The 27,179-nt window shown below is 30.8% G+C and overlaps 1 protein-coding gene across 2 annotated transcripts in view; it reads left to right on the forward strand.

Annotated features, from left to right (window-relative positions):
- Positions 1 to 27,179, forward strand: part of LOC132923036 (uncharacterized) — a 53,219-nt gene that overhangs the window by 6,959 nt on the left and 19,081 nt on the right. For both annotated transcript variants that reach the window (XM_060986832.1, XM_060986831.1), the window contains exon 2: positions 1,053 to 1,935. In XM_060986832.1, coding sequence (XP_060842815.1) covers positions 1,569 to 1,935 — 367 coding nt within the window. In that variant the 5' untranslated portion in view covers positions 1,053 to 1,568. The remainder of the gene's footprint in view (positions 1 to 1,052; positions 1,936 to 27,179) is intronic.

Consider the following 27,179-nt stretch of genomic DNA (forward strand, 5'->3'; position numbering starts at 1 on the left):
CCTTTGTTCAACCCTGCCCGTCTTTATCCTCGTAGCGTCTGCGCATAAGTGTAAATATTACAGCAGTCTATATGGCATTTGGAAAACCTATGTCGTAAAAAATATCAAAGTAATAATATACATGTATACGACGTTACAGTATATTATAGTTCGTTTAAAATAACTAAAATTATAGGCCACGAATGCGAATAAAATGTACTAAAAATCATAATCCAATATTTTCGTCACGCTAATCCATAGCCATCAGGTATTTTGTTGAAGAATTTCTTTTTATAGAAAAAATCTAATTGCGTATTATATTATACATGACTACATTTTTTTTGTTATGTTGACATCATGGTTAACTTATGTGCGAGTTATCACTAAAAACTAAAAACTAATAAATAACAATAAATAGGCAACCTATTATAGTATTATATACATACTACTCAATACTTACATAAATAGTTGAATTTACAAACTATTTAGAAAGAATTTTGTTTAAGATATAATATGTATATATGTATATGTATATGTAATATGTATATATACATATCTCAATAATAAGAAATGATTATTGAGTTAAAATCTAATCTTAATCAATACATTGACACGTGCTACGTTGTGCAATACCGAGTCATACAATATTATCATGTTCGACAAAAATTATAGATTTGCCACAGACGCAATAAGTATATGCATTTTGTATGAGAAATAGGTACGAGTGTACGACGATAATCCTATGAGAATAAAATCCGACTCAAAGCCCCTAAAACTCGTTAAGCTCGTGGTGGGTATCATTGGACCCCGAACAAGGAACTATTATTTGCTGCATAAGTATACGTACACTCCGAATTTGGGGTGGTGTATATTTAGGGGGAGGTTTATAGGCGTTGTGACGACTTCTCGTCGCCAACAGCATTGGAATTGCTTTTTTTTTTTGTTGAATCCTACTATATCGATTACTGTCCCTCACGACTTTACATTATTATTACTATTACTGCGTCTAAGTCTGACTACCGACGTGCTGCGTAATAAAATATAATAATATTTTATTTTAACGTGTGTTTCAGTGTAGGAATTGTTATCATTAATCAGTATCGTTGCCGTCGTACACGCTGCCATGATAAGGGTGAGAAAAAAGTACGGCCGAGCCGCCGAGTGTGGCTGATCGATGTGCGGATGTGGTAATACCGACGAAAACCGCAAAAACGACAACAAAACCAACAACAACGACAACATCGTTATCGCCGACTACGACGACGATCGGTCTGTGGCTCGAGGCGACATCGAAAAGCCACGGACGGCGGCCGTTCAAAGGACAATAATAATATATTCGGTGGTCGACGGTCGCAGCAGCAACAACAGGCGACGATAGCAGCGACGGTGGTGATCGGGATCATCGTCGCGCCGGCGTCGCCGTGGTGTTGTTGTTGTCGCCGTCGTCGCGGTGGTGTTGGTGGTGGTGCGTTGGCGCGATCGGCAGCCCCGCGCGTACGACCACGGCCGGCTGCAAACTGACCGTCTGCGGCTGCTGTTACCTACCGGCGATCTGTTGTCTGGCCGCCGTGATCACGTCGCTGTCGCTCATGCGCTCCAGGGCGGCCGCGTACACCGACGTAAACGCGACGGCCGACCTCGTCCAGCACACCGCTGTCGCCGCCGGCCGTAATGTCGTTGTCGTCCGCGGCCAAGTGGTCGAAGCCGCCGCTACTGCCGCCGCCGCCGCCGCCACCGCCACGACCGTCGTGATAGCGACCGCCGACAACGCGACGACCACTACTGCGGCCACCGACACGTTATTCCGCCGACCCCTTTCGCCGCCGACGCCGCCGCCGCCGCACCATCAGCCGCAGCCTAACCAGACCGACCCCGCCGCCGCCGACAACGACCGAGTCCACAATCATCATCATAATCATCATCAGCATCATTATCATCATCAACAGCCGCAATCCCGTGAGTATACTACGCGTATCTACATAATATTATAATATTGTTATTTATTTATTTATTATATTATATAATATTATGTTATTGTGCGAAAAACAGTTTATATTTGCCTCTTATATTTTGTTCTATTTACTACTGCCATTTAACATAATAATTAAACGTCCGTGTCGTTCGTGCTGAGTCGTCGAAATAATACTACTTTTTAGACCAACTGTATATCATAATAATATGAGTTACATAGTAAGGCTGCAGATACCTATATAGTTGGATATTATCAAAAATATTATATAGATACCTACCAAACTAATACTACTTTCGTTAGAATAACTTGAGACATTAAATTAGTTATTTAAATTAGAGAACGTTTTAACTATGTCTGTAACTTACACTTTACCGTTTTATTTATAAGCTATAGTCTGAAAATGAACTATGAACACTTTGCAAATAGGTAGGTAGTTAAAAACTCATTATGAAATATAAGCTCGAGAAATTAACGTGCTTCATCATAAAAGTATCTAATAACCCTCATTCTGAATTACGAATTCCCAGACGGAAAATATCTATATCATATTGTTTTTCTTTATTGTCCATTAAGACACATTATTATCAAAAGATCAACACTATCGTTATTATATTTTATAATTGTATACTCTGATACGTTTTATAAAATATTTTATATGATATGCGTTCATAATATTATTTAATGTTTTTTTTTTTTTTTCATATAACCACGTATCATAGTCTAGCCAAACGATGAATTACACAGTTTTGAGAGTTATTTATTAATACAGCCTCACTGTAGATACCTATAGTTACAAATGTACCTACATTAATTTAAATATCGTAATCAATTACTCTGGATATTTGAAACCAAAAAAGTTATATTATGTAGAATAGACATATATTGGATATAGGTAATTAATATTAGGTACTAATTATCTACCCATATATTATCATGCTCACAAATGTATCATACGACATTTGTCATTATATATATAATCTATATTAATTTAGCTCTTGCATAGTAGCATAGATAGTTATTACTGATATTATTTCACCGGGAATGGAACATTTTATTTTTTTAGACTTCCGAATTTAATAATTTTTTATGTATAATCACTTCATTTTAGTATGTAGTTATTTCTTTTTATGATGCATTTAATGATTAATGCAACGACGGATATTTTAAAATATTCATTATTCAATATCTGGTGGTTAGTTAAATAATAATATAAAATGCACAAATATTTATGATTATGAAACATTTTACTATTTTAATACCTATTAGGTATGTATAGCCTAAAAATAACTGTTCATTGTTTGACGTACTATGTCATGAAGTTCGGCCAAAAATATCTCTGTGCTGGCATAAATATGATTCAAATAAGATTAATTTTACAATAAAAATACATTACACTATATTTTATGTATAGCGTATCTACTAATAATGCCATTTCACATTTCCTTAATGAATTGATAATTTAGTTTATTTTTTTTTCAGTTTAAGTACTAGAAAAACTATATAATATTAGCCATTAGGTATATTAAGTATCTTATATTATACATGAAAATACACTAAAATTAGTATGCAGATAAAATTGGTTTTGTGATAAATTACTGATCGGATTATCAAAACTTCAAAACGTACGTATTTTAATATAGCAGATGTAGTATTAAACATATAATACCTCGTTAAACTTAAACAAAATATCATTCCACTTTTATAATACTATATTTATTATAAAACATATAATTATAGATATTAATTAATCCTTCTGATAACTGTAACAGAATATTATTTTCAATTCATCTTTACTACGAAAATTAAAAATTAATAATAGTATTTGATATTATAGCTATACAATATTGAGAGGATGCTGGATGATCGATGGGTAATAAAGCCGCAGGCGCCGATATTAAAAAGGCGCACATTTCGTCGGGAGGTTAAAAGATCTATACATGACGCGTCGTCTGGTGACTGGTTGTGAGATTATGTTTTTTTTTGTGTCTGATACCAGCAATAAAATAGATGGTTATACATTTGTTTATGTACAAACGTGTCGTCAATACTTTTATGTAATCCGTGACATAGTATAAAATCAGATAGAATATATAGTTACTTCATCGACTGTGGGCACATGTGCATAGCAAGTGAATATATAGTAAATTGACTAAAGGTTATGTCAATATTTATGGTTAACGGATTTATTTCCATTGTCGCGCACCTGATTCATAAAAATCGAATGACCTTCACATGAACAAAACCGTATTATACTGTATACAATTAAAAAAAAAATAACAATGCATTCGGTGCATAGGAAATACGCGTGTATGATAAAAAAAAAACGGGAATCACCATTAAAAAAAAACGAAACAGACTGTGCGTATGTACATTTTGATGTATGTTATAATATTTACAGCGTGATGCCGTAATACAGCAACTAAAGTAAATATTTCTTATACCTAATATGCATATTTGTTTTTACGGATAAAAAAACATAGGGAATATTATAATAATTTCTAGTTAAGAGTAGCATAGGCGATTAATACCTTGTCTATAATATAACTTTAGATCGCCTATAACATGGCTATGATTATCTTCCAACCGTATTACCTTAAACGACTATAATTAATATCAATAACTGTGGATTATTATCAATGATTATTATATTATTATGTTCGTACAAAATAAATTGTGTAATACTTATATCGAATCAGTGCGTATTTAGGATTTATTTAAGAGAGGAGATATAATTAAAATTGTCGATGTCAAACGGCTTAAAACCTCAAAATTATATTACCTATGATAGCGCGATAAATGAAAAAAAAAACACAACTATAATATAAAAAATAGCTAAAAAAAACGTTGGGTTAAGGGGGAAGATATATTTTCTTAATCTCCCACCCTACGTATAAACGCTATTGCATCGAATAATATTTCAGTTAATGTAGGTACACGAGAACGTTCGTGAAATCATCGCTTCGTTTTTATTCCTTGTCACCCTGTATACGCACACTATATACATTTACTAATGATAATATATACGTACACTTTATATAGTTAGTGATACGAGTATACCTACTTCTTTTCACACCGACTGCTGCAGTATTTTAATTAGGATAACGGTCTGAAAAGCGCGCGCTCGCCTATATTATAATACATAATACGTTCTACATTATATACATATGGTATATGCCTAATATATATATATTATATTACACTGCAGCGTGTTACATCGGATAAGTCTGCTGTATACCTATATTATGATATTATAGTATTATATAGTCGCGAGTACACACATTCAATCGTAACCGTAGTAGACGCATATAATTATTATATAGACGTTGGCGCGGTAATCCGTCGAGTGCATTAGCTGCCATTTAGCAGAGTGGTGTTGTTTTTACGGTATAAACATTTTTTTTCTTTTCTCTGCTTGAAATTTGTTATGTTTTAAAACATAACATAAATGGAGGTATACATCCGTGACATGAACGCGGTGCATGTTATTATTATTATTATTATTATTATTCGCTTTTAGACTCTTCTAGACAATAGGATACAATTTGCATTTAGGAGTCATATACAACGTAATGAATAAAAAAAATAAATAAACCTTACACATACACATTACACACGCTCAAATGACGAAGCGGACACCATTCGTATGTAACGCGCGTGTGTACGACGTGTGACTGAATGCGCTCATTCGCCTCCTCTGTCTCGGGCTTACATTGCACTAGCGCACACGCGCATTATGCGAACTTGCTCACCCGCTCGTCCGCTGCAGTATATTTGTATGCATATAATATATTATTTATATATATATATAAGTAAAACACACACGCGCGATACCGTGCGCATAAATAATGCCTCGCGTAAAAATAAAAATCGCACACAATGCCCGTAGAGTACAATTAGCCGGCTCGAGTACTTGTATAATATTATATTAAAACATAACGAAAATGATGATAATAATAATAATAGCGTAGAACGACCAAACTGAATAATTTCTGTACGTCCGTGTTCGAGTGGCGAGTGGGTATATATTATAATAATACCGTTCTTCGCGCGTCGATGTTGTTCGTTCAACTGTATTATTATTTATATTAATGTCATTATTCATTACTCATTGTAAGCTCACGTGCGCACTGTATAGTTTATACCGCAATAAGTGGTTTATAGTATACCTTGGTATATACGTAATTAATATTATAATATAATATATTACTCACGGACTCTTGCTGCACAATAACATTTTAGGTATGACCTTTAATGTATATATAATATACTAAAATTTTATTATATTGTTATTTCTTGAAAAAACTTCAGATGAAACGTTTGTCTTTATTTAGCGACTTTGAAAAAATCTGAACGCATTATCTATAGGATATTCAGATATGCGCGCAAGGATCGCTTATGTTTTGTTATTTGTTATATTATATTATTTTCATTTATTATTTATTATAATATAACATACTATCCATAAATATAATTATACAATATTTTACACAATTTATCTGTAACAATTTTGAAGGTCAAGTAAAAATAAAACAAATACTCACAAGTATTTTAATTTACAAACTCGCAAAGTTTTAAAGTTAATTAAAAAAAATAAATTAAATTAAAATTTCAAAAAAATGTCAATAGCAAAATAATATAAAGATTACATCAAGCGTGGTAGTACCTGTAAAATAAAAAATAATAATATTACAGGATACGGTAAAAATCAGTCTCTAATTTTATAAGGTTGTAGTTTTGGTTCGAGGTAAATTAATAGAATTTACATTGAAAATGTAATGTTGAAAAGTATAAAAATTTTTGTTTTTTTATAAACATAATAATAATAAACTACGTCATTAAAAAAGTTAAAAAAAACATACAATACTTTTTTTTCTTGTAATATAGATGGGGGTTACCCATTTGCGCCAAAAAAATATTAATTCGTTTTGAGTACAGCCCATTTGCGTCCAAAATAAAAAAGATATGTTTTTAAAAATACCACCCTGAGTATGTAAGTAAACTAAATAATTTTGATACGTATTATGATTATTAGTTAACATTAGGGCTTACAATAAATTAGCATTTTATTAAAATATTATATATTTTAATTTCCAATGCACTTTTAGCTTTTAACATATGGAAATGGTCAAATTCCTTAATATAGATTGTCTGGCATGTGGAATTAAATTTTGGTCTCGGAGACATTTGGACATTAGACGATAATGTATTTAACTGTGATTTTTGTTACTCACGTTGGCAAAATGGAGGTTCCTCATTTTTTCCATCAGGTATCCACGTATAAGATCGTCGTGTGACTAATTATGAGTCTATTTAGTACGACATCTTCTTTACAGTTTAAACTATTGTGTTTTGGCTGGAGTTCAACAGAGTGTTATATTTCTCATAATATTTTTTCTGTACATTTTAAAATTAATGCAGTATTTATCTATATTTCTGTAAATGTCAATTGTCAACTTACTGAAGTGATGATAAATATAGTATTTCACTATTATTTATTGCGTTTTGGTCTTTATTATGTCTGCTTTTTCGTACCTTCTTATGTTGCAATTCTCCGAATTCCATATTGTAAAGTCTATATATATTTTTATTGGATTGGTAAATAAGATAACTGGTTTTTAAAGCCGAAGAATCTATCAGTATATTCAATTTTAAATTGGATATGGCACCACAATAAGTGAGTCAAAGCAGATGCCAATTTTTGTTATGTCTACTGTCTAATTGAATAAGTATAACCATGATGGATGCGTATTGCAATTGTTGAATATTATGTTATGATGTACAAATAAAAATCCTACCAGTCTCGATTATAGGTGCATCAGTTTAGATTTGGTAATTTTGGTGTTTTAATTTATAGATATATATATATATACTAATTGATAATACACTTACATTTAATAAAGTTCTATAAATTAGTTCAGGTGTTTTTTCTTGGTATTCGCATACGAAATCAATTTGATAATTAAGTTTTCTCCCAGGTTGTGGCATGTATATTAGATGGCTTCGCGGGTTACTCTTAAAAACTCTAATTATATGTTATTATTAAATTTGCATGAAATCATTTGCAACATTACAATTTAGCAAAAGAAAATTAACAAAATTGTGTAAAGAAAATTACATTTTTAAATGTGAGATGAACTTTTGAAAGTTTGAAAAGAAGTAATAAGAAATTGTCTAGATAAAACGTGTACATTATAGAGATGGAAAAATAAATTATATAGTCTGTAGGTGTATATTATGTAAATAGTTATGAGTAAAAGTTTTTTTAAATCAAAAATGTCGAGTTGACCAACATTTCAATTATACTGAATAATATAAAGTGTTTTATAAAGAAAAGTAAGAAAAGTTTTTTGTTTTTTTTTTGACATATTTTTTTGTTTATGAAAATTCTGGTAGAGGATATTCCATTAAATAATATTTACGAATTACAGTTTCTTTCAAATCAACATTACAAATATCTTATGAAAAAAACTCATGGTATTTTTGTTTACTATTATTATTTCATATTTATATATTTTCGCATACCTTTGCGCAACAACCCCATGACTTGTAGCTACATTTGTAATTTGCGTTTACTTTACACTTTCTGTAGACGTTAGTCCAAATATATTTTACAATATATAAATTGTAGGTACAGAGTTACTCTATTATTTAATTATTTTATCTTAACGATATTCGCCAGTCAGTGGTGTAGTGTTGTACTTAGATTTATATCCACCTTCTTCCCTGTCATACCACTACCATGTATGCCACTACTTGAAATAGTTACAAACCATAATTATATTCTGAAGTGATACACACATACCATGCAAATTGTTCTATAAGTACACTGAATGCTTCTAATTCTTTCACTAATAAACATAAACAACAAATTAAAATATAAAATTGTATTACTGTTTTTTTCTTCAGTGACTGCAGTAGAATATGATCACTACTAAAGAATCAACCTTTATCCACTCTTATATATAATTTATAAAATTTAATAATTATTTAATATAGCTTAACCTATGTTCTAATTTTATACATTTTGTTGTTATTCTACTAAAGCTTATTGGCAGAAACTTATACTAAATGTTGTTAAATATTGCATAAATGTTTCCTTAACCTAGTTAGTTAATAATTTTATTAGTTTTAATTCTAATAATGTTTATATACATAGCAACAGGTAACAAAATATTATACTATGTAAGTACCCTGAATTTATTGACAATGTATATATATATATATATATACATTATGCGTGATGTACCTAATATAGTACCTAATCATAGTATCATACACGAGTATTTTAAATCTGCTTAAAAACAATACTTTATCTAATGTATTTCCATTAATAATTTACTTTTTTAGTTGTGAATAGACTTAAAAAAAAACATAGACTTATAAAAATTAACGAAAATTAGTACAATAAATGTAAAGATAGATGTAATTAATTGTAATAATCATAGAATTTAAAAAATAAATGTCATTACTTACACGTAATAAAAAACCACAATCATCCATTACACAGACATTTTTAACTACATTACATTATTTAATTTTTCATATTTTTAATGAGTAGGTAATATAAAAAAATTATAAAAAAAAATGTGCTTTTATAATTTTAATACTTAGTAAGACATTTTTCATTTTTTTTTAAATAATCCCAAAATACCTAATATCGTTTATTATTTCAGAAAAATGAGTTTCCGGATAATGATTTTCTTTACGATAAAGAAAAATGTATAACAATTCGAATTTTGTTGCAGTTTTTTAATTTTCAATATACAGTTTTTTTAATTAAAACGTTAACTTCAATAATGATTTTATGTATTTTTTTATAACAACTTTTTTCCACAAATCAAGAAAATAAAAAATAATAAAACATTTATAAATTATACGACCATATTAGCCATATTATTTTATATGGGGTCTATATTAAATTTTGTTAAACAAATAAGTATGTATATTAACCATAATAACAAAATCCCAAATAATGCCAACATAATAATTTTTGTTTAAACAAAAATTAAAGCAATATATCTAGGGATCAAAAAATTTGTGGGAGGTGTATTGATTCAGATTATAAATACTTGTTGATCTGATTACTATAATTTGTTTTCAGAATTAAATATACTCAAACAATAAGATTAATCCCTTTAACTGCTTAATGTTTGAAATTATTCTAAGACGTTTAATGTATTTTCATTTTTACCCATTAAAACAAATTTTATTTAAATATTGCATTTTTATACAATATAGTATCAAAGGTATTATAACTTTTGGTATGCATATTAGATAATAGTTAAATATTATAAATTGAATACTAATAAGTTTTAATTATATAAAGATGCATTTTTGTAGTGTTGCATACTGTCGAAATTGTCTTAAAAGTAAGGATTAAAATCGCATCGGTGGATATTACGGTTTATTGTTTTTATGCAGTGAATTGAAATGTCCTAAAATAATGGATCAACGTGTCTGATCAGAATAAATTCCCGGTACCTTGATTATAAATATTATTTTATTTTTAAGGCCGAGGGGAGAGTAGGATATGAATTATAATTTACGAATTTTATTTTATCAACTGTTAATATTTGAATAGTAGGTTTTACTTTAATACTTTAAGTTAAATATTTTGAATTCAGAGTTAGTGCTACTAATGAACCTGATAAAACGAATAAAACATATAAACGTTACTAGATGCAAATAATGTTCTCTGCATTGAAACATAATATAATAACGACACCAGACAACCTTTATTGTCTCATAATAATAGTCGACAAAACCAAAAACCAAACCACTATAATATATTCTAACAATATAACGACCATTTAATTGTGTATTGACGGTCACCGTCTTGATTTTGACAACAATAACAATAATACCGACGTTGATACGACTACTATAAGTTGTACTCGTATATATATTATTTAAAAATAGATCATGACAATAGCTGAATGTCCTCTTACATCAACATCCCCTCAAAAACAATGACGGTCTGTGACGTCTCTTGAAGTAAAAATTCATTATAATTATTAGACTACATCTTAAAAAGGTCTTATTTGGATTTTATAAACATAAATAATATTTTAGGTACACAAAATTATGAGGAAATGCAAAAAATTCTAATAAAAACGGTCGTATAGGCACGTACCTATACAAGGCTCCTGCTATCTCCTGTGAATGGTATATAATATATATACTTATATAAATATTTGACTTAAGTGCGTCTTATCTTGACGCATTGCTCTTGGCACGTAATCCTCAGAAAATGAAAGTCGCAAACCGAAAATAATGAAGCCCGCATATATATAAATATAATATAATGTAAAGACGACGCCGGAATTTCGATTCACTGCACACTATTGCACACTATGAGAAAAAGAAATGACCGGCCGCATTGACTACTTTTAAGATATTGAAAATATTACTGTTACCCGTTTTGAGCATAATATAATATTATGTCAAAAATGTGGTCGATGGTTAAATAAGTTACTTTCCGGCTCATGATCACGACTCACGAGTCTGCAGGTTATATCCAGTGAGGTCCATCCTACTCCTACACGATATAAATCGACAGCTACAATAATCTGATAAACGAGATATTAGCCATGCTCAGACGACAGCAGTCAATATAAAGGTGGCTTCACACTGATAACATGATTATTTCTAAAAAAAATAGCGCGATACTTATTGAATCGTGGTAGTTAGTAAGCTATATATTAATAACCAAATACCATACTACCATAGTATATAATTGAATATAGCACAAACTAAAATTCGAATCTAGAACCAAAAATCAGTTATCATTAACCGTTCAATTCATCAATACACTTACTTAATTCACTTCGCCACATTAAAAAATGACCATAATATATTTCAAAAAAGTGTTGGCAAACATCATGATAGACTGTAAAGCCGTCTTAATACGTGGTACAATCACGAACCACTAAATTTTTGTCGTCGACTAATCTTAGAAAACGATCGTGCACATGCAATTGTAGTCGTTTCTATTAGGTGTTCGCCGTGACACCGACTGATTATAGATCAAACAAATGCATATCCAAGCGTACGAGGTGTGCAATATACATATATTGCGAATAAGATGTGGTAAATAACGGAATATCCCCCGTCACGGGGATCAGCTGGATAATATTATAATACTCAACCGAGGTCCACGATCCATCATACACTTTAATTGCGGATAGGTCGTATAGACCAGGAGTGGCCAACCATCAACCCACCTTAGATTATTTTATGGCCCGCAAACGTTTTACACTTTTTAAAAATATATTTATTTAAATATATGTTTATGTTTGATTTAAATCTAACATGGGAATATATAATTGTGCATGCAGCCCACGAGATTTTAATGCATTTTCAAAGTAGCCGCAAGGTCATTTGGGTTGGCCACCCCTGGTATAGACGTATTATCATTATTCTAACTAAGAGTATACGGTGTCAAAATAAAACTAATCTTTGTCTCACATGAAGAGATCGAACCGTACAGAGTAGTCGAATTTCAGGTCACATGGCTATAGGTGTGACGGGTGATGTGAACAAACTAGTTCATACTGTTGAGCGAATGGGCGATGAGCGTTCCTGCGTTAGTCTCAGCATGGTATGTGCCTGTTACTATCGCAAACATTTGTTTACGTCTCGCATTTGGTTTGTATATCGTCCGTTTGTCACCTCCAAGTTGAGAGATCAAGGATCTTACAAATGTCCAACCCGTGTGATGGAGGCACTATGTAATCTTCATCATCCCAAGAACGGCTAAACGAGATGATCAGACGTTAACGTAATAACGTACGAAGGGAGAGCGCGAGGTAAGATGCACAATCGGCCACCTATATTAGTCATATAAAGGTTTTTTGTAGAAATAATTGTTCTTTAAAATATATTTTATTCAAACATGGTATAATGATATTATACCTATGTATAGAGCATGTATACGTTGGCGGAGTTCGAGTTTATTTAACATTGCTAATAAAGTATGTACATCATATAATGATTTTTAGTACATATAATATGTTAATATATTACGTAAATATTATATTGTACATCATATGTACTATTTATATAAATCATAATACATATATACATATGCGCGTGTGTGTATTACAGTCGAACTGCTCGTATTTCGAAAAATCGAACCGAATTTAAGTTGTTCAGTTTGAGTTTGAAAGTCGAACCTAGTTTTTAGAAAATCGATCCAAACTAAACTTGAACAAAAAGTTTGAAATTCTATAATTAATTTGAACTCCAAAATAGTTTGAACTCTAAAGAAATGTTCGAACTTCGAAAAAAAATTCAAACACGTCAAAAGAAATTTGTATTTTGTCTATTGTCTATTTTATCGACGAAAAATGCATTCGTATATATAATATATGTTTGCTTGTTAATTATTTTTAACACATTTGAGATTGAGACCAAATATTTTTATTTTATTTTCGAATTTTATGATGAACACCATTTCTACGTGGTATAGGTACCTGCCCATACATATTATGTCTAAAAAGACAAACACTGTATTTAGACTGCTGTACCTGAAATCATTTTGGTATATTATAGCAAAATAACTATAGTCTAGAATTTTAATTAATAAAAATGATTATAAGATATTATATACTATATCTTTATTCTATTATGTATTTATTTTATAATACTTTTTAAATACATATAAAAAAAAATAGTAATTTTATAATATATTATATTATTATTATTATATATTATAATATATATTGTGTTTCTGACGATACTATATATCTATTGAATTTATAGCTTACTATTTTTTTCGTAAAGTAGTTCCAAATTCTCCTCCTTTCCGCAGTTTTTTATATTATCGCTCTATTTTCTATTTCTGGCCTGGAAAGGGGAGGAGAGGTATGTTCAAAAAGTTCCTGATTTTTTTTTTTTAATATAGTGCTTACCTAGTTACCTACAAGTTATTGAGACTCATAATCTTCAAAGTATCATCTGGCTTGGTTTATACCCTTTTTGCCAATGACATTTCTACTGTTAAAAGCAATCCTGAAAAGCAGTTTCTGGATCGCACGTAGTTCCGTTACCAATTTTTTTTTTCATTTCATCTTTTATCGTAAATCTTTGTTCTATTGACGGAGATTTTTAGTTTAGAAAATAAAAAAAGTCTACTTGGGCCAAGTCGAGTGTATACGGTGGATAAGGAAGCACGGTCATATGATTTTCACGCAAAAAATCATAAATCAACAGTGTATGCGCCGGAACATTGTCGTGATGGAGGAATCAATAATTTTCCTTCGCTACTTCAGACTTTTTCCTCCTCAATTTTTCTTGGAGACAATTTAATACTTCTAGATAGTACCATAGATTAAAAGTTAGTCATTTGTGACGGATAACTATAACTCCCAGATTGTCAAAAATACCGTTAGCAGCATACCTTTGACATACAAAACTTAATATTTATTTGTCGTTTGTGAATATTAGTCATCTAAAAAATCGTACAATACACACGATTCATCTACATTAAAAGTTTACAGTAATTAGTTATTAGATAGCAATAAATATTTTTCATTTATTTTAAAATATAGTGATTTATCTCTCTTTTTTTTTAATTTAAAAACATATACGATACTATGATTTGTCTATTTTTACGAACAATAGTATGGGAACTTTTTGAGCCGACTTTGTTTTGTTTATTTAATTCCAAAGTTTTGGTTTTTGGCAAGGAATTTGAATAATTTCACAGTTTTTTTTTTACTGAGTTGTTGAAAAGACACCCCTCTCCTTACTAGATGCCATAGTTCCACCCTATTTTCTTTAAGTCAGAGAAGGATGCAGAGAACATACTTGCATTTCACTGATCCAGTTTTTTTGTTAATAATTTTAATACTTTTACGATTTTTATGTTTTAAACCTGTTTATCATTTAGTAAAATTTAAAATAACAATAAAATCTATAGTACCTAATATTGAACAACCATAAATAATATAATATTATTTATTTTATATAAATATATTAAATATTCATTAAAACCATTTTTCTATACCTATGTTTGGTCTTATTGGTTTTAAATTCAATATTGCGAAGTCACCTTATTCAGAATTTATTTTTTACTATGACAAATCAAGACCTCGACTGCATTGGCCGCGATATTTTGTGGTGTATTACAATTTTTAAATAACCCCTTCCCTCTGGATTGAGCATAAGGTATGTTACTGATTGTTTGTGTTTATTTGTGCGTTTCAATATATTATTTATTTATGTATTACCATTTTAAAACAAAATATCCAACCGTTAGTATAATAATATTACACGTGACTTAAAACTATTTTCAATTTTAAATCGTATTTATTTTATTGGTAGGAAATTCAACTTGTTTTCAATCGTCAAGCTTTTGTTTTAGACAAACTATAATATTTATAAGGTCTTAAATACATTTTATTTTCTTATGGAAATAAAATAAATGGTTTCACTTATAAAAGTTTTAAAATTCGGATTAAATTTAAATTTATATTAAAAGGTTTGACCTAATTCACTTTAAGTACATAATATAGTAATTATTAATGGATATACATATAATCAAAATACTCTGTTCGATTGGCACATTATTAAGAATCTTACCTATACAAGTTTATAATAAGATAGTTTTCATTGGCATATCGTCGAGTGTTGAAGAAAGATAAAAATGTGTTTTAACATATTATATCAAATTAATAAAAATATTTATATCTATAATATATAATATATATTATATATAGCCATATAGGGAGTGAAAAGAAGGGGGTAAAAATATTTTTTAAGAGGAACGAAGTGTTATTCCTTCATGTAGTTATGTGGACGCAGTTGGGGTAGTTATGAAAATATATTATTATTAATAGCTTTTTAATATTTTTTATTATTATGCGAGAACTTGATTATTGCGTCTGTCGAGTACAACGACCTATACGACTAAATGCCTTGACACGCCAGCCGCCACAGTCAACGCAATACAATCCCAATCGTTTGTGCGTGAATAGTGTCAGTGACGACGGCCGTTTGACACCGTCTGTCTGCGCCGGGAATTAGTGAAATCGCCGAGCGTATATACACGACCGGCTGCCGCCACCCGTTCCTCTTAATCGCTGTAGCCTCGGGTGATATGTATATAAGGTTGGGGACACTTCCTATCTCCCTGTGTACAGAGAAGACGCTTTAGTAGAATAATTGACTACCTAGCGCTGTGAGCGAGTTCAATGATTTTTATAATTTATAATATTATTATGTCGCGCGCGCGTGTGTGTGTGTGTGTGTGTGTGGTGTGTAATGTGGTAATGTGTATACTGCAGATAATAAAATCAAAATTAATTAATACCCGCTATAATTATACATTATACATACCTATATAATTATTCTCATATTAAACACCGATGACAGATTTTAAATTTTATGTGTTTTGAACTAATTTAAAAACTTGTTTATGATAGAAAATAACCTCAACAACCAATTTATCATAATTCATATTATAATATACGTATAAGGTAAATATGTATAGGTAAGTACTGAAAGTTTAGTACGTAAAAAGAAATTTGCTATATTCTCCATGATGGCTTATCTTAAGTGAGAGTTCACTGATGTACTTATATTTTATTATATTATGCTGGAGGTGAGGAAGGTAACTGGTAATACTACCATAGGTTAGTGTGCGCAATTGATATACTTGTACCTACGTTATATAGGTACAATCACCGATTATCGTCGTAATGAGAATAGCGAATTTCTTAAATTGTATAACAAATTTTTTGCAGAAGTTCCAACTCTAATGTATACATTGGATATTAATATATTATTATTTGTTTACAAATAATATGATTATATGAATACAAATGATTTTGAAAAGTTTATATAAAAATAATAATTTCTTATTACAAATTCGAATAGTATATTACACATTTCAACATCGCCGTCTGATGACTATCAAATATAATAAAGTTCAAACATAATATAATAAGGTAATCATTATTTCTATTTCGAGTTTAAATTTTCAATTTTTTTTGTATCATTGTATACCATTTGGGTTTTTGGAACAAAATAACTCTTACATAATATCGAATGTCAGCTAAAGAAAAATATAATAAATAATTCCTATGTTGGCTCTATTATAAATCTGATTGTAAATAAATGTGTCCCTATTATTTTTAGTAAATATATATTTATTTAATATTATTAAAATCGTTCATACAACGCAAAATATAATAGCAAACTAGGTGAAAATAATGCATATTATCTAACCTTCTAAAAAAATGTCCGAGACAGTATATTTGTTTCCTTGGCCTGAAATGTATTCGTAGAAGTAGGTAGGTATTCAAAATGTACTGACATTGTCTGTCAGATGAGCTACAATATGGAAGGACGTAATAATACTATGCGAATATAAAAAAAGAAAAAATTCAATGACTGAAATATTAGATATTATGCGTTTACGGAAATTATTAACTTTAATATTAAAATATATAAATCCTATATAATATATAATATATATTTATATATATAATAGGAAGTAAATAAAGTATTTGTAGCCAAAAACATGACACTGTGGGTTATAAAAATATTTAAACTTAAAATATTTTCAACACTTTAGTCACAATAAATCAGTAACACGTATAATTGCGTTATTAATGCATTATGCAATAAATTAACTGAACATAAAATCTGAATTTTTAACTCACTATCACTTATGGATCTTCCAAGAAAACCATATAATGTGTATTAAAAGTCTACATTACTCAGAACATATTGTAAGTACTAGCTTCTATTTAAAAGTTTAAAACATATTTAATACAATTATTTTTGTTTAATGTTTTAAGTTAGGTACATTAAACGCAATTAATAATAATATCAAGCTAAATTTCCAAACTTCACTGCAACATAATAATAATGTGTCTGTACTCTGTATGTGCTGCTATTAAAAAGTGTATTTTTTCAATGTCATAATATTAATTCAGTAATTTTTAAATTCGTATAGCTAAATTATGTTATTATATTATATTATATTATATTTTTATTTTTGACTGGAATAGTGGATGAATTGATTTTAATATTTTACAATTATGATTATTTTTTTTATGTCTTCTATTAACGCGTTTGGCCTTTTAAAATTTCTTAAAACTACAATTTTAGAGGTTTCTGAAAGAAAACTAAGTCCAATTTGGGATTTAAAAACTCAAAAATACATATTTTCCATAACTTTTTGAAATCTATGAAAAAAAAATCAATAAAAAATGGAAGACTGATTTTTGACCAAATTGATTTTATTATTATCTATATAATATAGAATATTATAAGATACTTCAAATTTCATTAAATATTGATATTATAATTTCATAAGTTATAAAATAATGAAAAATATTTATTCTAGACATAACATACTTTTTTTAATATTTTGGCTTTTTTTGAGCTTTTATAATATTTTAAGATTTTTGACTTTTTAGTTTTCTTTCTATATTCTATACATGACGGTAAAAAATTGATATTTTTTGATATAACATTTTATGTAAATAAATTGTATATTAAATAAAATTGTCGTTGTTATAATATTTTTGTATGTAGTACAAGAATTTGAAAATGTGTTTGTAAGTTTGTAAGTTACAGATAATAACTTTTCTAAACATTTGTTTTATTCTTTAGTCAAACTTTGGTTTCTCCTGTAGAAATACATCATAATAAAACAGTATATCGTTAGATATGTATTGTATAATATTCATTTTTGAAAACATTTAAAACTTCAAAACTTTAAAATTAAAATAAAGAAAAATTCCTTTATTGGTTTTTATAATAAGATGTTGTGTAATAATATTATGATTTATATGTCAACAAAATATGTTAAGTTTTAGTATTGAAATAATAACAATAACGTTTCGTATTGCAAAAAATATTATAACGAAGGAAATGCATATTATCGATTAAATGTATTGCAGTAACGAACAATATATATATAATGCTATTCGTTTTCATACCTCGGAGCGTATAGCGTATACTACATTACTATAATATTATTGTACCTAATGTCGATTTTGTTACCACTGCGGTTATTGCGCTTTATAATATTCTCGGTAGTAATACTATTTTATCATGAAAGCTTAATTGATTGTTAGTGTTTTCTATTCTTTGTCGCAGACGTGTACTATATTAGCAATGATAATAGTAATACGGGTTAATAATGTGCGTCGTATATAAAGCACCGGTATATAATCGTATATATATATGTATATATATACCTATAATTATATACGATATATAATAGAAATATATATGGACGGTGAAGTTTTTCTCCTTCTCACTTTATCGGAAAAATTTGAAAAAAAAAACACCACGAGATTGTTAGTTGTCACATCGCGTTATAATATGGCAAACGCGCGTTTATTACAGCCGCGCATTCCAAATATATAATTCCGATCTTCCTACGCTCTTAGCGAGACTTATTGGATCGGTCTCAAAAAGAAAATTCCTCCGTGGGTCATGATCAGCGAGGGTTGTGTTTGCGAGTGTTTGGGTGGGGGTAACTGTATAAACGGAGAAGAGTAAGGAGCACACGATATCGTTATCGTGAGCAGAAGACAAATAGGAAGAGAGATGGGAGAAGCGTAGTAGAAGAGAAGGTACGCACAATTTTCTGTCGGGACACCCGACGGCGGTGATGCTGGTGCAGCCACCGACGTCGTAGGGCCCCGCCGCAGCTGCAGCTACCGGTGTACATATATAATATGCGATGACAACGGCGGTGGTTGTAGTGGCGGGGTCGGGGGTGTGTTGAACTCGAGCCAAGGTGTCAGACATAACAATCAATGACGACTGTGCTTGCCAATTATTCCGCCGTCGTGCTACGTTTTAATTTTTATCTCTTTCGGTTTGGGTTTCTTTTTGCCCCGAATATTTCCTGCGCGGATTTGTTTTTTTTTTTATATAGATACATGCACATTTTTCAGTCACGTTTTCGGAATCGTCATCGGGGTGTTCGCATAAAGCGCGGGTGGCTAGCAGTCATGGGAAGGGTGGGGTTAGGGGAAAGGAGGAGCAAACGACGGAGTTTTTAAAAAAAAAAAAAAAAAATTTACGCTCAAGGCGATATGAAATAAAATTACCAAACGGAAAACTTTTGGATAGTGTCTCGGCCGCTGCCGATAGGAGCGACGGCGGTTGTGGCGGCGGCGGCGGCGTCGCGTAAGTGGTGGGAGCCGGCGGTGTCGGCAAGGTGCGTACTGAACGTGGGCGCAGACACGAAAATGTTGAGGCACCTTGGTCGGTCGGGGGTCATACACACGCGCTCACGCGTTCTGCTCACTAGTTACCAGCAGCGGGAACGTCGTTACACACGCCCGTTTCTTTTTTTAGTCGTCCCGCCGTCCTCACGTTTCACGATTAGTCGCCGACACACCGCCGTCGCAACAGTACACGCACGTCCGCGCAGCCGTCCCAACGAAATTAATCACAACAATATCCGTCGTCCCGCCTTAGACTGCCAGAGACGTCCGCGCACAACACAAACAACAACAACAAAAATAATAATTATTTAATTTCGTCGTTATCATTTTTGAAGCCGGTCGCGACGATCGCGTTTAATTTCCTAAACGTTAAAAAGACCGGAAAAATTATCAATGATCCGTCTACACTACCGCCGCCGTCGCCGTACAACCGTCATCGTTCCCATCAAGTACAGTTAACACCTGCACTCAACGACGCAATACGTTCGGTGTACAGCACTACAACCACCGCCGCCTTCGTCATTCCGCGCACAATCCAAAAAGTAGACCGGTCGCTCTACAAACATGGTAAGTGCGGACGATCGATCGCCCGAGACGCGAGATTATCGTCTATTTATTTTTTCTTATCATTGACGAAAAAAATGGAAAATATATTTTAAATTTTCCCGGTTTTGCGGTGAATGAGGGGGAGGGAAAACGACGTTTGGACGAATTTTCATTATCTCCGTCGTCGTTATTATTATTATTTTTATTATTATGATTTATTATTACCGTTCGCCTTTCGCCGGGTGCGGCGGTGACGAGTCTGCTACGGTATAGTATAATATTATTATGTAGGCACTAGGCAGCCGTGGCTTGTAATCGTCGCCGTGTCCCGGTCGTCGGGCGGACGGTCGACCGACTCGCGCGCGCGCACACGTACAAATACACAGGTCACAGACACACACAGCGCGAACGCACACGCTGCCGCCGCCGCCGCCGCGTCCTTTCTACCACAGCCACACCGCCGCGCCGCTTCCTCTCCCCACTCCGCCGCACAGCTGCCGCGTACGGCCGACCGACGGACCGGCCGGTGTCTCCCCGCCGCTAATCCCCCCGACCCGCGTTCTACCGCCACCGACACGTAGGACCGTCTAGACGTCTAGGCCTCGCGGCGTTCATGTTCCGGTAACCTTGTCCAGCCCACCCGGCGGCGGCGGCACCCCTCCGGTCCGTGTCGGCGGCGGCTGACTCGTATCAGACGTAATTTTTTTTTTTTTTACTACGCGCGCCGCACTTCGTTTTTATTAGGTACGATTCATGCACGGCTGATATTACTCTAATACTACATAATACTGTTATTATCGTTATTATTATTCAGCGGCATCGTTTCCATGCATAATAATAATAATAATATAATTTAACCAGAAACTATGAATTGTATTATAATAGATAATAATATTTACCTTTTACGGTAAGCCGTAAGCCTCAGTGCGAGCGGGGGCAGTGTATTTTTGTTTTCGTCTATAGAGAGAAAACTATATAGTGTTGCTGAATGGAAAAGTCCATAACGATCGTTGAAATACGCCGCCCGACTCGAGACAGCGTGCACAGAGTTATAATACGAGTTATATCAGATTGGTGCAGTACGAATGAGAGATAATAACACCACACGAGTTGTTTTACCTTTAAACAGTAGTTATCGTATTAATTTATCGACTTTCGTCAATGTTTGTCGATTTAAATTCTCATTTACGAAATTAGCCGATTCGTCCGCGACTACCGCGCAGTTCGTATATCGTATAAACAGAATCATCGAAGACGTATCTTTATTATTTATCGTTATGCACATTAAAATAATAATCTCTATTATTATAGTAAGGATATTGCAGTTATATAGATTATTTATTTACTCTTTTAACCGACGCGCGTCCGGAGTTCGGCATATATATATATGTATATATTTAAGGTTATTTTTAAGTCTTATGGACTAGCTATATATATATATACGAATAATGTTTAACTTTAGGAACTTTTTCCGCCCCGTATGTTTGGTTTTTGTTGTTTATTACGCTGCACAGATCCAAAATATTACGTTATATTATCCGAATAACAATCACTTTAAAAATAATAGTCGTAAAAATTATACACCAAATATTGTAAAACCACTGAACTTGCTATTGATTCTTGCTATTGTTTTTTTTCACACCCTTCAGATGTCGGTAATTCTATATACTTTGAAAATACTACAATCGTATCGCAAAAATTGACATTTTCCATTAAAAATTTTTGTTTTGTAACACTATAACTGATGCGACCGTTAATTTAAATGCGATTCGTCGATAAATATTTAAATTTATGAAGTACATTGTAACATAAATGAGTGCTATACCGACGATTTTATGTGTAGATGACATTAAATTTGCTGCCGTTGACATAATACGCCGGGATGTGTGTTACCATGAAATGTAAATTACAATATTAATTATGCGTTTGATAGTTAGGCAGGTACCTAACTGTTACGGCCATCGACTCTGTTAAGTACGAAAATAACAGGAAAACCATCAACCAGATACAATATATTATTAATTGGATATAATAAATGTGAAAAATAAATAATACATTCCAAGTTATTTGTTTTACACAACAATTATTATTCCGTTCTGCGTAATTTCATTTGCACACTGCTATTGTTGTTTGTATAGGTATTGCATTTTATAATTACTCGACTATAATCCGAAACCCGAGTACATTATTTTAACACGGCGATTAAATTGTGATAGGTTGGTAGGTACCACACACACGCATACAATTGCTGTATTCATTATTAATGTTATTATTTAGTCTGCGTAGTAATGTTAACATGTAAATTATTGTAAAAATACGGCATTCCCGTTAACCCTAACCACTGCTGCTGCTGTGTATACAATATATATTAATATATTATTATTATTATTACAACGAAAACGCAACGTAGTGCAAACGCACGCTCGAATTATTTCCAAGCGAGTCTGAAAAAGTCTCAACACGAATTCGCACTTTCTTTTATTGTTTGCAGATACTACTATTACATATATTACGTACCTGTATATAATATTGTTATACTAATGAGAATAAATCTGTAATTATTTTGACTAGACGGATTGCAAAGCACGTTATTTTTATAAAAACTACGCACAGAGACAATAAAATATGTATTGTATACAGATAAAAGTGATTTTAATCGGTTGTTGTTTTTCAAATACAACACACATAAACATAATTATTATTATATTATTGTGTACGAGACGCGACAGACATACGACACCATTATGACACTATAATATGTTTATATACATGTTGTGATACGCGTATATTATTATTATTATTATATTGCCGTCGATGATGTGTAGTCTAAACTCTAATACAATAATACGTCGCTAATAGACTATATTGTATAAATACATTAATTAGTACGTTTACCGTATACTTAGCGCCACTCATCCTCGTGTTTGCCGCATTGGGTGGGGATACAGAGGAACGCCTTTTAAAACGGCAGTTGCTGCAATATCGTTGTCGATGACAGGTCATGGACGAAAATCATCGTTGTTCGAGAATCGAGATAACATATTATTCGCGAGTAAATCGATCGGATTAGCACTGGCATTTGACGAGGTTTTTATTAATCGATCTTTATAATACTCGTAGTAATAAGGTAAGCTTGTTCATGTCTATAATATAATAAAAGTACCGTGCGTGTAGATGAGGCGTCTACAGTTATTTTTTTTACGCGCACGTGTAACTTTATAGATGTAAAGGATATGAGATATTATTTACTTTATTATATTTTTACCAAGGTACACAATGATTATTTTTAAAACATTTTTTTGAGGCAGCATTACAAAATCTGTCAATATTATATTATATAATATAATATTATAATGGTATAAAGTTCGTCCCTAGACATCGACACTCAACAACTGTAGATATCTGTATACACATCAAATAACAAGATATTTAATATAATGGGGCTGTGTGTGTGTGTTTTTATAGTACGAGCGTTTTATACGCGCCAGACGTCTGGGTCTTGAGAATCCGTGAGCGTAACTCTAACCGATGAAATTTCCGCTGTTTACACACCGCGCACAGAGTAAAAAACCGCAAAATAAAACCTCGAACGATGTTATGACCGCGTTCTAGATTTGTGAAACCAAGTCGTCTGACCGTAAAATCGTTTATTTCCCTCTTGAAAATCACATTCTTAATAGTATCGTTTTGAAAATATTATAGAAACACATTGGTTACAAAAGGCATGTCTATAGGAGTAAAAGTCTGGTCAAAAATCCTTTCGTGTTTTTCAACCGGAACGTAAAAGTACGGACGTATATAGGAATTTTCTATGATTTTAATTTTCAATACAAGTAATATAAAGGCGCTTTTCTTTTAACTTTAAATAAAACAATAAAAATATTGAGATTAGAAAAACTTTAAATAGAAAACACGGTCACTGATAAATGTATATATTACAATATCACCTATATATAATATTATTGCTTAAGTTAATACTTAATGGTAAATATAAGTTTGTTTGAGATAATAATAGCATTTTTACATCAACATTTACGAATATATAGTTTCTTTGTTTAAATTGTTAATTTAATTATAAAATTGTCCATTTTCCTAATGAAAAAACGAAATAAACTTATTTAATTATGTTAGTTAAAAAGTTCTAAGAATTCAGTTTTAGAAAAGAACAATTCTGAAGAGTTGCCAGATTAAACTTAAGTTTTAAATACATGACATGATTTTGGTTATAATTAAAAATAAATATTTTAGTGTTGTATAAAGTTTAACATTGATTATTATAAGATTTCAACTTTTACAACTAATAGAAATTATGCGTTGTATTGCTTTTCGGAAATATGCTTAGTTAATACGTTTAATACTTGTATATTTTGTATTTTACAACGTTTTGGCTCAATAACACAACAATCGCAGGTGCACCCACCGCGATGCAGTTGATTAAAGTTATACCTTATTTATTTGTATTTTTTAATTTTGGTATGCAATTTATTATTACAAAAATAAAGGAATAATTTTGGAATTAAACGGCATTTTATTATTATTATTATTATTTTTTTTTGTGGATAGGATAATACTTTAAGGAATAAAAACTTTTTGTCAGAAAATCTTTCGTTTTTATGACTATATATACTTTTGCAAAATGATATAGGTAGGCACTTTGAATCTTTTGACTCTTTCAGGTTGATTTTGAAACAAAAATATGATGTAAAAATTGACCGTGTGGTAGAAAAACAATTTATGAAGATTTTATTTGTATTATAACTTTGTGTATATATAGGGAATAGTGGTGCTGACGATGAAAATATAGGTCACGGTATTAATAAATCCGTAATTCGCGTATATTTACTGATTATGCAGTTTATGAAATTTTATAATAAAATTAACGCGCACCAACATGTTGTTATTACTTCAGTGTAGATTTTTTTTTGTAAGTCTCAGAAATTATGTACTATTACTAAATGAATGAAACATAATATTCAGCATGTTTGTTAATAACATTATATATATATATATATATAATCGTAGATATATAGGTACAATGTCATATTCGTATATATATTAAAAACAATTGTTTATAAAATAGCGGTTTCGCAATAATACGAAAAAGAATTATTTATTTATTTATCATCATAGGTATTTATAATTGTTCTGTCAACAGAAATGAAAACAATATAAATATTAATTAAAAACGGGGTGTAATCGAATTCCATTGTGGATTTTGGTTAAAAATCATGTAGTTAGTCAAACGATGTATAATAATATTATGCATAATGTACACGCGTGCAACTGCGGGTGCGGCATAATATTATAAAGTGTGTAAAAAAATATTTCGCCATATATAATACGTAAGTTGCCAAATACATTTTTATATATACGTAGCTTTTAATTATATATGTATACACCTAGTACCTACGCTATTGCGAAATCCTATTTTTATGCAATTTATTTTTTATGCATTTATAATTTTTTCCGGGTGTATTAAAATGTTTGAAAAATTATGTTCTTTTATTACTTCGGTTGGATCAGTAATATATCTTATCATTTATATCGTACACGTAAGATATGTATATTGCATATAGACTAATATATAAACCATAAGGAGAATGTTCTAGTGAATTTATTATTATGTATATAGGTATATCATACATTTTACGTTTCATTGTTATTGGTTGTTTAACGTTTCTTGGTATACCGATTATTAAAAAAATTTATGAAGCCAATCGAAAATCTGGACCCGTCTATTTTATACCTTAATACATTTATAAATATATTTTACTGTTGATAGACGCAGATATATATACTACTAATAATAAAATAAAACATAATTTCAAAAGTAAGGAAGAAAAAATTAAATTCGATGTAAGCATCAATAATGTGGTCGATTAACCGCGATTACATGTTTTAAAATTTTATTTAAGTTATATTTTTTATTTTATAGCATTTAAACCTATTATTAATATAATATTTTAATTTAACAAATATAATGAGAGAATACAACTAGCTATTTACTAAATTAGAAGTTTTATTTGTTTATATTAATTTGTTTTTACTGATATCGCGTTTGTTAAGTCGATTTGGAATTTATTTTGAAACACCGTTCTTCGGGGGGAGTTTTTTTTATAAAAACCAACATTTATGCAATCTGCAGACTTATTACGCCAATTGAATAATAAAATATTTTCAGAATTCTATTTGGTTTCAAATGAAAAATAAATTAAAACAGAATAATCAATTTTAAGTGTTGTGTTTTTATTTTAATACTTTTATGCTATACTTATTATAATGAATGTATATTAAATTATGTATAGTAAAATGTATAGTAAGATTTTTGTATCGTTTCATACGCAATAAGTCAATATAATATTGTGAAATTGTATACCAATAATATTGTAATAACAACAACTATTTTATTGGAAATTTTTTACACTTTTATAATAAAATGTTTATATGAATTTATTATTTTATATTATTATACTTACACAATA

The sequence above is a fragment of the Rhopalosiphum padi genome, chromosome 2 (genome assembly GCF_020882245.1).
Source record: "Rhopalosiphum padi isolate XX-2018 chromosome 2, ASM2088224v1, whole genome shotgun sequence".
Classification (NCBI taxonomy): Eukaryota; Metazoa; Arthropoda; class Insecta; order Hemiptera; family Aphididae; genus Rhopalosiphum; species Rhopalosiphum padi.